Raw genomic sequence first — 12,149 nt, forward strand, 5'->3', positions numbered from 1 at the left:
TGTTTTAAAATCTTTTCTAAACGCTTCAGAGCAACAAGTAGCAGATCATTAATTTCTTTAGGCCTACTGTGTTTAGGCACTGGCACAATTTGGGCCTGTTTCCATTGGGCAGGGTCAGTACCTGCCTACTGAATGCTGGAACAGTCTTTGAAAAGGAGCTGATTCCATCTGGACCCTGAGATTTATGGATATTAACTTGTGAAAACTGATTTTTAACTTTCTCAACAGTGATGTTTATGTCTTTACTTGCTAATATTCCACTTTTGTCAGCTGCCTCTGTTTGTTGTACAGTGTAATCAACAGTGTCAAATCTGCAGTAAAAAACTGTTCATTCAGACTACATGGAGCCTTATGCACCATAGTTTTCCCTGAAAAAGTCTGTGTCACTGCAGAGAGTTGTCACCATGCAGTGAAATTATGTGTTTTCTGTTGTTCATATCTGAAATATATAGGAATGGGATTTTTTCGGAAATACGTACATTCCATGAGCATACATGAAATGAGCTTGATTAGGACATGCAGTCAATAGGAAAAGGAATGTGTGTGGTCATAGACAATAATAAATTTAATGGAAATAAAATGTGTGTCCTTCAAGCTCAAAAATGAGGAATGAATAGATCCCAGACTTGCTCTGGCACATGGCATGGGGGACTATAAAAAGACCTGAGATTGATTTTTTGGGGATTTAGTTTGGTTTGGCTGTTTACACTTAGTGTGTGTATTTGTCCTCCAGCTTGATACAACAAACCACAAATAGGTTGGGTTAATGTGCAAGCAGGCTCCCGCTGACTGATATGTGCTTGAGAAACGTTTATCTATTTGTCAGTACTTTTCCATAGGCCATAGATACATGGTTCCTGAGCTGCAGACAACAGCTTGTCTTGAAGGCCAAATGATAAATGAAAGGAAACAAAATACTCTTATATGTCCCTTGTGAAAAGGGGTGGTATACAGTATGTGACATTGCATGATATCTGAGACAGTATATAAAATGTCTAAAATGTCATCATTCAAAACCAGAACATTTAGGAAACAGATTTGAGAAACTTCGAACTAGGGAAACTTGGTTATAAGACTTTTTTTATAAAAATGTACTAGAATAAAGGTCACTGACAAACGTTAGAGGTATTCAAGTTGTCAGTTGAAATCTTTTATCATCATTATTATTATTCTAATGAGTATGTCGTTTCAGGGCCCAAGAGCTCTTTGGGAGTTTACTAGAGTTTACGAGCGCAGCAAGCTTGTTTTCATAACCTATGAACCTCCATCACCTGTTTTAGTGAAGGTTTAAAAAAGTCGCTCGATTCTAACAGAGTAATTAGTATAGCTGTGCAGCCAGATTATATAATCAAGGGTAATCTCCAGGCCTCTGTGAAAAATAGGATTTTATTAGGTTGAGGTAGGTGAGTAGACTTGGATACTTTGGAAACCAAAATATTTTATTAATAATAATAATAACAATACATTTAACTTGTATAGCACTTTTCAAGACACTCAAAGACGCTTTACAAAGACCAAGACATTTTACTGTCTGTGGAAAAAAAAAACAAGCCACACTTGGCTAAGTTGGACCTGGGAAAATAAATACAGTATTGACACATTGTATCACAACTTAACAACTAGGACTATCACCAATTGAAATTTGACCAGATCACACCATTAAATGCAGCTAATAAAAATACTAAACTGCTTTGTGTTCACTGTGATGTTCAAAGTGTCATGAACTCGGAATGGTGGGTGTGGGAATTAAACCCAAGACATTGTTACTGTTTCTCCACCATGTCCACATGGGCACTTTTCACCGTCATTGATCTGATGCCATTGATTATTAATTTGTTTTCATGTCTTTGTCACTACTTTCAAAATAAAGACTTAATTGATCAATTTTGCATCAATGCCATGAAAAGTCCTTTTCCTTTGCACATACCCATACACAAGTCCTCCTGTTCGGAAGTGGACCACACTGGCTAGCTGCGCTGCGGACAGTTTGGTTATGTAAGGCATAATGCTGCCCAGCACGCCTCTAATCTCACCATAATTCCAATGCCGCTTTCTCGTGACTTGGTTTTGGCCCTGGCGTGAGACTACCAGGTCGCTCTAAATAAACCGAGTTGTCCAAGCGAGCAAGATCGTTCATTTATTTTACTCATTTACTGTCTCAAACACACAACCGATTACCAAATCTTATGTAACAGACAATCAATGCATTTTCGAATATGATGTTCTCTGAGGTGACCTTGGCAGATTTTCACTTGCACTGCATGCCATTTATCAATTTAGTTAAGCTATTTTTGTCCAAGGTGACTTATAGTACAAGCTGAATACTCACTTGTACTTGCTTTATCAGAAGAGTTACAAGCTCACTTGACCTCTAGCAATATGTTATTTATTTGACTGAATACTTTATTACTTTACTTTAATATTTATTTGACTCAGATTTCCTATTTCCAAATTGATCCAGTCCACCATCAATAAGCCTGCTCCACTACTTTATATCAGGCTGGAGAGGCCATGGCAGGATGATGCCAATGGCCGCAGCTCACCTCTACACTGTTGTGGTGGATTCACCTCCTCCCTGCTGTTTACTCGAAGCTCACTCCACTCAGACGACTCACCCAGCAGCACCCGCACTCCCCTGTGCTGCACCAGACAAAAAGCACAGTGGCAGGACAGACATCTTTTCCCATGTTAAGCTCATCAACAATGGAATGTCAGAGGGGTGACTAGAAGTTTCTGCCGTCCATGACGCCATGTGTTTACACATAACATTTCCAATTTCCATTTGTGTGTGTGTGTGTGTGTGTATTTAGGTATTTAAATTCAAGTTCATTCCTAAATGACGTCAATCATAAATGGCACTATCTATTTGTCCATGCAGTAATTCACAGCAATGTTCTATGAGTGTGACTAAAGATAAACTGAAAGAACATGCTTGAATGTCACACCTTATCACTCAAGACTTGTTCAGGCTGCTCAGACACAGGCAGACTACAGGCTACTACACAAAGGGACCCGCTTTTTGACCTGTTCTACTTTCAATTCATCACATTTCTATTTTCCATCATTGACTCAGGACAGAGATGGATTTGTCAGCCACTACAATAGCTCACATGAGCCTAATGAAGAGACAGAGGATCGTGAGGGTTGGTAGGTCATGCCTCTACAACTTCCCACGTGCCCTGATGGCAAGGAAGGTCCCAGATTGGATTAGCCCACCACGCACATGATCTCAACTTGTAAAATTGGTGCTCTAATTGTGAAACCAAAAGGCGTATGCATTTTATTCTGCAATTGAGTTAGCAAACCAGATTTTCTCATAAGGGAGAGTGGAACCCTAGTCAGCTGATTTGGCCTCTCACATAAGGACTCTCACAGTTTCATTGGTTTGCAGAAATAGTAGCAAAAGCATTTATTGAACAACGTCTGTGTCTTATTGGAATGCCTTTGAATACCTTTTGACTGAATTGCACTGATATATCATTGAGGACATGCAAGTTCAACCAACATTATATGCAACATCAGCATCATTATGATGCCTTATGGGTAGGCCTATACAATTTTGTTAAATGGTCAGGTTTGTCAAACAACTTGACTTTCTAAATGCTCACCTGGATTCATGAACATTTTGCTCAGAGAGGAGTTGGCTACAAAAACAAGCACAACAGGCATATGACACATCTCAGATCATTATGGTCAGGTTCCATCCTTGATTTCCTGTGATTGTAATGTATCAAAGAGGAAACAAGACACATGATTCACCTGAAAATATTGATTTATATTCTTCAAGGGTGAAGAGTCAGGCCTAATTTAGGCGCAGGTAAGGCCTAAATTGCGGAACCCTAGAGGGGTCATTGCAAGATATTTTTTGGTTGGTGGAGACCGGGTATGGTTGTAACATTTTTTTCCAGCACCTGTAACTCGCTAATTTTTTTTTAGCTACAATAACCTTTTTTCAAAATACCCACGTTTGTGTACTTCAGATAGAACGAACTCAATTTTTTGCAAGAAAATCACAGACCTTGTAATTTCATGTAAAATACAAGGTGATCCATTGTGAGTCATGTACAGTATGTATGGGTGTGTTTGTGAGTATGTGTGTCTTTCTCTGTGTAAACTTGACTCGATAGTATAAAATGTTGCACAAAACGTGTACTACAGATGTGCCAGTGTTGATAAGCTACAACTGACAAAAACAGTGGCAGAAAAAAATACATTAAATGATGATTAAAAATGACACATAAATTATTCGTCGAAAGGAGAGGATGCAGTTTCCAAGTGAGGTGTAGGACAGGTCTACCCCCACCCCCAATACTGAAGCATTCTGTAACATTTCTAAAATCTAGCAATTGTGCTAATATGAATGCATGTGGGGTAGGTTTAATATGAGGCCTGTGGTTGTATCTTCAATTGTAAATATAGCCTTGGTGAAAAATGTTACTTTCTTATGTCAAAATCAGGTTTTCATATGTAAAATTAGAACGGGTGACATTTTAGGCTTAACAATCACCATGTGGGATTGTGGTGAAATTGTGCAAGTGCTGAGGTGATCATATCTCTAATATCTTATTTCTGTTTTGTGGAAATGTGTTTCAACTCTCCCCGTGTTACAACTACCTGGTCTCCCTATATCCAGAAAACTTGCGCTCATTTTACTAAATTGCGTTTTTACTAAATGTGCCCTCATTTTACTGAGGTTTAAAATGAGAGCACAATTTAGTAAATAGTGCGCACAATTTAGTAAAACGTGCACATGATTTAGTAAATAGTGTGCACGTTTTACTAAATTGTGCGCTCATTTTACTAAATTGTGCTCTCATTTTAATTGTTGTAAAACGTGCACACAATTAAGTAAAATGTGTGCACGATTTAAATTGATAACACAATTTAGTAAAATGAGTGCACTATTTAGTAAAACGTGCACATGATTTAGTAAAATGAGCACACAATATACTAAATTTTGCACACAATCTAGATACACAAAGAATATCTTGCAATGACACCTCCTGGGCTCCATACTAATTAGCCTAGGCTACAGTTTTGCAGTTAGTTTTAGGTCAGGCCCAGATGACCTAATTTTATGCATACAAATGAATGCAAAACCAATCCTACAAAACAGGTGTATTCAATAAGGAGTAGGCGTAATACTGGTTGATGTTAGGTTGAGTAGATATGTTCTATGTTCTGGGGCTCCAGTGTAGTCGCAAATATTGAAAGGGGTTTACTGTGAGCCTGAATGACATTCTGAAGAGCAGGCTATTGACTTCAAAATAATTTCCTAAGATGATTTATTTCTAAAATCACTACTTCAATAAAAATACAGTTAATCATTTGGCAACAAACGTTAGATGTAAGCTGGTAATAATTATTTGTCAAACGTACAAGTGTGTTGACATTCTTCTTCTTTCACATCTATGTGTGATCATGTGAAGAGAGCATGATCGGGTGGGGACTACGTGACGTACTGGTACCATCGTCCAATCACAGCCTCTGTTTTCTGGCTTGTGATTCGACTGTAAATACGGACTTCACTCTCTGCTTCATTTTGCACAGCTGCAGCCTGCGGACCGAGCGGACACAACGGAGCCAACAAGAGTTGGATTGCGATCTGAGCTGACAGAGTCTATTTGACATTGGGATCGACAAGGCAATTGTTGTCTTTGCAGCCTTTATCGTCTTCAACGTAACTCGGGACTGAAGAGGGCAGTATATAGCAGTAAAGTCGTCAGTCTGGTCACCGTTAGCGATTTGATAACCGGCTAGCTAGCTAACAGTTAGCCAGCGCGCAGCAAGTTAGCCACTTCTGCGCATTAGCTAGCTAGCCAGGGTGTTTGTTATTGAATAGGGCTGTTGGAAGACGCCGTTTACAGTGTTGCAGCGAAGTGCATCGACAAATCGGAACGTGGTCGACGTGCTGGTCGGCGCGTTAGCCCATTGCAGTGCCTCCTAACAGCGGGCTAGGATATGAGAAAGAATGAGTCAAAGGGACACCCTGGTTCATCTCTTTGCTGGAGGGTGAGTAGCTACATTAACGTTGTTGTTATGCCACTTGAAGGAAGTCACTACGTCACACATCAAAATAGCACAATTTAGCACACAGAGCCCGCTTGTCAAGCAAACGATCTGACTATTATATTATATTATGGCGTTTTCTGTCTTCCAATCTAACGCTACTCTAAATAAGATTATGTTATCCCTCGAAGTTGCGGCCTAGCCTTCGGTGTTCGTTGCGGTGTGTCAGTGCATAATGGAGCGAGTCACTCGCGTCCTCGTCAAGAGCAATCATAACGTCAGTTTCATGGCTATCGTCAAATATCGTTATTTTGTTGTATACAAGTAGCAATGATGGTGTGTAAGAATAAGTTTGTCTATGTTATCATATTGGTTATAAGTATGCCACTATACTAATTTCCTTGCAGCAACGTTACATCAGCATGTCAACGTTAGCTTTAACGTTAGAGCTAACGTTAGCTAATGTCAAACAAGACAGTGTGGTGCAGAGGTAGACACGCCAGCGGTTTCTTTTAACTGCCTTCGTTCCACAGGCACGACTTTTTACGATCAAAACAAAACCAATGATGTAACGTTAAATGTTAGCTGAAAACCTTTCAGCACCGTGTACGTATCTGTTCTCGTGCTGTAAGAAATGTCAGTTCGATTGCTCACATAATGTTCACTGCCGTAAGTAGAAGTAGACCTTCTAGAAATACATTCGTGTTATGTAGTCAACGTTTAATAACGTCAAAATCCACCACAATTTAACTCCAATCAAGCGAACCAATCTTATATAGCTTATAAGTAGCATTGAACGCAACGAGATGTATTTACCTTTCAAGGTCAAAAGGGCAGTCAATCAAGCACGTACGATTAAAATACAGATGACTCACCATACACACACTGAGAGAAGGTATAGCGTCAAATAAACGTTTGGCCCTTTACTTTAAGCCAGGGGTCTCAAACTCAAATGAGCTGGGGGCCAATTCTGCCAACGTCATCTGATTGGAGGGCTGGCTATTTCTGAAAATGCAATGTTCTTTTTTTCAAATACCACACACAACTGCAAACAGAAAGTGCAAGTGTTTTTATCTAGTTTTAGACACCTGTGCTAGCAACCTTAGCTTATAAATAAAAATATTTTAACATTTTTAAACCTGGCAAACTATAAGAAAGCAACACCATTGGATTTTTATATCAAAATGTCAAAAGGCCATGGCTTGAAAGTGGTCAGAGATAAAGTCCTACTGTAAATGTAAAAATCTTTGAGTAAAACAAAAGTTTATGAAGGGGGTAAATTTACCCATCTAATTTGCCACTGGATGGCAAGCACCTCAAATTATGCACCTTTCAGTAAATACTGGATGAACATAGGCTATTTGAGCAGGTTTACTTTCCTTTTTTCATATTACCCACAAAACAAATTAACAGGAAAACATCTAAGATGTATACCAACACCTAAGATGTATATGGTTTCTAAACCACAAGGCCTACAATAAAGTATTCTGGTCAAATCAGTTCCTATCGCGGGTAATCTCAGTACCCAGAAGTTCGCATCATATTGCGGGTGACTTTGTAGTTTAGAGCCCTATTTCTACTAGCCCTGCTGTCTGTACCACGTCCATTACGGACACTATCATCACGATTACCACTGCAACCTCCAAGCTATGTTGGGCAGAGGGTCGAAATAAGCATGGTATGCTTAGTGGACACCGTCGTATAGGCTACACGCAGACGCACCTCCATTCAATAGACGATGGATCATAATCTCCAAAAGGATATTCTTCTTCAGATTTAGAATAGGTGAATAACATAGCCTACCTAGACTTCATCACACGTAAACGTTTTTCAACATTTGGTGTAGGCCTATTTCTACTTAATTTCTGCTTCAATTTATGCAACACTATGGCCTGCATCGCTTCCGCGTCATTACAAATGCACGTCTTTGTGTTTCTCGCGTGTAGCCTAATACAAGTATTTCCTGAAAACTTTGCGCAGCGATTTTGGGTTTGAATGAAGCTCTGGATGTCTAGCACATAGTGGAGCAGAGTACAAATGAGATTTGTCACCGTACTTGGAACTATCGTCAATTTTAATCAGTATCGTTGTTTGTCGCAATTAAAAATAGTCTCAAGGGCCGGATTACATTATTATTTTGACATACGTCGCGGGTCGGATTTGGGCCGGACGCGGTCCGGATTTGGCCCGCGGGCCGGGTGTTTGAGACCCCTGCTTTAAGCTTTAAATATGAACAGAGCCTGCAGTCATTTATGCAGGCTGGTGGACCAGTTGGATATAGCCCCCTTGATGCCGTCCAAAAACGGGTGAATTGATTGCAACCTGAACATTTAACAAATTAATGTTTTTGTAGATAAATTGGTCAAGGTGCTCCAACCTTTTGGAAAAGGCTAAATTAATACTCACAGACTTTTCTGCATTCAAGTCACAGGTCTAGGCTCTTCTGTGGAGTGTGGACAGTGACACCATCACCATAAGCTGTGTTATTAGGAAGCCTGTCATCTCTCGAATCAAGGCGGTACAACACATAACTGAAGTTGGGTGTTCTTTAGCCCTATGTCATGAAGCCCTGCTGCCTCAACTATATCATTCATCCCAGTCCTGATCCATGACCAAGCACATCCACTGTGAAGCAGTTCTTATTCATTCCAACAGAAGCACCACTGTGGAAGAGAGTTTTGAGCTGTAGTCTTGATAATAATACTAATATCAACCACCACAACAACAATAGAAACATGTAATAGAATCACATCGGCTCCTTAAATGAATTGGCACACTGCTATCATAGTTTGGGAACAGGCGGTATGTTCTTGCTTTTTGCACTGCAGACTTCGGTGGTTGGAGTTAGCATGTTCTGCCAAGCAATCTCTGCTTGGGCGAAGGTGCTTGGCAATTTGAGGGCTCTGCTGGAAAGCTGAGTCCTGTTGCCCCTGCAAGACCACTTTCATTAAAGGTCAAAATGACCAGACTGCAAAAAAATGAATTGTGCGGCTACAGTTGGTTCTGTTCCAGTCCCTTTTAAAGTTCTCAGATAAGACTAGAAATCAACATCCTTCCCTTTGATTTGCAAGGACAAGCAAGGTGGAATGATGCATCACTGTTGTCAATGGGGAAACCTTCAGCTTTCAGCAGATTTAATATACAGTGCACCTTTTAAGTAAGAAGCCCATGATGAACTCTAATCTGAATGCAAGTTTATTTCATTTTTTATGTTGGACATTGGAAAAATAGGTAATCTGCAATACTGTACACACATAAATAGAAAGGTTTACAGGTTTACCTTGAAAAGACTTTCTCATTCACGTGTCTGTATTAGACGTAATTCTGAAATAGATGCCATCCTTTTCCAAGATTTTTGGTGAGCAGAATTCCAAACAGATGAGATGTTGAGTTTAGTTTTTTCTCCTACAAGTTGTGGTCTAACACTGAGTACTTTGCATTGGATGTTTTGTTCGTTGGCCTGCTGAATGTTGCGAAGGCTTAAGTTGTTACAGCAGTGTTAGGCTGTTATGAAAGTCCAAAGGTGCCATATGTTTGTTACGATAAATTGGTCAAGGGGACCCATTCATTAGGTTTTGGTGATGATCAGCACATGTATTTGCTATTTAAAGCCTTTTTCAGTTTCTTCGTAGCCTATATTTAAATATATAACATTGCATCTAAGCAGTTTCAGCTATGTTGCCTTCCTCTCTTTCTTCAGTGTAGTAGACCTATAATATGCCAAAGGAGCTGAATCACTGATATTTTTTGTCATGGTAAAGCAATACAATTAGGCCTTTGTGGTCAACATTCTTTATGCTTATTTTATGGGTAATGTATTGATACTAACATGTCAGATTGTGTTATTTCACTGTCCTTTAAGGCATTTAGGGGCTGTGTAAATATTTGATCTGAAGCCCAATCTAAAATAGCCTACTTGTTTTGCGAGTAAGCAGGCAGTACTTGTAGACATATCTATTTCTGGTGTTGTGGTCAAGGCTGCGCAGATGAAAGTCGACAAGGCTAGTTGGGCCTGGTTAAAACTGAGTTTGGAAGCTTAAATCCTGTACTGTCAGATAAGTCTCTTCCAACCAAACAACAGCCGTGTCTCTCTGTAGCAAAGAAAAATCTGGTAATGATTGCCTAAGAATCGCCATTTTGTGGAAGTTGGAAAAGTTGCTAAACCCCCCCCCCCCCCCCCCCCCCCCCCCCCGTCTCCATTCCATTGAATTTTCTGTGTTACTGACTTCATAACTCTTCCCCCATAAGCACTTCCCCTTTTACTAAACCAGTTAAGGCTGCATACTGGTGTGTGGCACAGACCTCAACATTGATTCTACATTGTTATTTTCACAATCCACTTATTGTGAATGAGATCTCCTTCCATGAAAGAGAACGTTTCCACTGTGTGTTTGCAGGGGACACACACACTGGGGTTAACTGACTGACTAGCCCTGAGTTGTTTTGCATCGTAGTGGAGGCCTGCACATGCGGCTAGTGGGCTGGTCTCCAGCAACAGAGTCAGTAGCAACAGCCACGAGAACACCCCTATCTGGGGCAAAGTTCACGCCTGCTAGTATGTGGGTCGTCCTTTTGAAAGGCAGCGTATAAATAGACTGTTATGGAGTAGGAGCAGCAGGAGCAGCAACAGGAGGAGAAGGCGGGAGGAGAGATAGGGGGCCAAATGCTGTATGGGATTCCAAGGAGAGGTCTTCTGGTCTTCTATGCATGTGCTGCACCCACAACCACAAAACCAGTCCTGCTGCCCCTCTCACCCTAGATTAGCTTTATTATTAAGCCAATAAGACCATTCACAATGAGTAGTCTTCAGGAGCTTAACTAAGGCCTAAAAGACAGTCTCCCTCAGAACCAACACATGATGTTAGGCCTTTCCACAGAAAGCTAGCACTGCCGTGGCTCTGTAGCTTCAGCGGTGTGCTTGTGATGCCAGAGCCCAGCATGCTCTGGTGAAAATGTTGAATATACATGCTTCATATACATGCTTCATAATGTCGTTTTCATAATGTTGACCTGGATACAACTGTCTGCTAAAATGAAGGAATGTGAAGGCATGTAGTGTGCAGGTGCTTCAGTGTAGGTAATGGGATTGACCGTATTGTGCCATTACGCGCCCAAATGTCTTTTTTTACAAAGCTGCAGCCCTGATGAAGAGATGCAGGCGTCATGCATTTCACAGTTGCAGGCAGTTGTAGCCTACTTCCACCCTGGCCTTAGGGAAGATTAGATAAATCACATCAAGGTGAGAGGGTGCGTGTCTGTCTGTCTGTGTGTGCGAGAGTGAGTGAATTTGGAGGGGAACAAGTGAGTGTGCAGCTGAAGGAAACCTTTTTTAAAGCAACACCAAAGAGTTTTTTGTACCTTAAAATAATGTTTCCAAAATCGTTTCAGTGGTTCATCAACTCGTAACAGGGTGAACGGCAATTCTGCATTTGCTTCACGGCCCTCTATCGGCTATAACCGCACTATGTAAGTTTGCCAGATCTGGTAGCGGATCTGTAGTTCGATGGAATGAGACATAAGAAACTTTGACTTGCAGATGTCGCAATACATCGTACTTTTATAAGTCATGCAAAACATTCTACCTTGTCTGTGGACATCGTTATTTGCAAAGCCGGTGCTGGATAAACAAATAGCGTGCGTGCGACAGAAGGAAAGTTCTTTGGTGTTGCTTTAAGATAAACTTGGATCTTGTTATGGTGCGTATCCTGTAACTTGTCAATTCAAGTAAAGAATTGAATGTGTGTAAGTGAGTGTGAAGTTAGCGGGTTCACCATTCGCCTGCCCTTGCCTAGTTAAAGCGGCATGCATGTGAGTATGAGCACGTATAGCTGACTCACTGTGACCTGAGCAAACTTGTTGCCCCACTTTCCTCTTTCGTTCTTCATTAGGGCTGTCACTTTACGTTCGAAAATCGATTGGACCAAACAACACAAGTTTCGAAAACTAAAATAGGGAATCGATTTTAACCAAATATTTACACTATTAATTTTAAACGAAATAAACAAATAAAAAAGATAGATGTAACAAAATTCACAAACAAGAATATAAGAATATAAAAGAATTCCGAAGTGCAGTAAACATTGCGAAAGCTAAAAAGAAAATTCCCACCAATTTTACGCACCGGGAACAGCTGTTTCAAT

General features: G+C 40.4%; 1 protein-coding gene across 1 annotated transcript in view; it reads left to right on the forward strand.

The window, feature by feature from the left end:
• Positions 1-5,522: 5,522 nt before the first annotated feature.
• slc25a36a (solute carrier family 25 member 36a) overlaps positions 5,523-12,149 on the forward strand; it is a 28,403-nt gene continuing 21,776 nt past the window's right edge. Inside the window, exon 1 of the mRNA XM_042099519.1 lies at positions 5,523-6,012. Within this exon, the coding sequence (XP_041955453.1) occupies positions 5,972-6,012 (41 nt within the window). The 5' untranslated portion in view covers positions 5,523-5,971. The remainder of the gene's footprint in view (positions 6,013-12,149) is intronic.

Source organism: Alosa sapidissima, chromosome 1 (assembly GCF_018492685.1).
Source record: "Alosa sapidissima isolate fAloSap1 chromosome 1, fAloSap1.pri, whole genome shotgun sequence".
In the NCBI taxonomy this organism is placed as follows: domain Eukaryota; kingdom Metazoa; phylum Chordata; class Actinopteri; order Clupeiformes; family Clupeidae; genus Alosa; species Alosa sapidissima.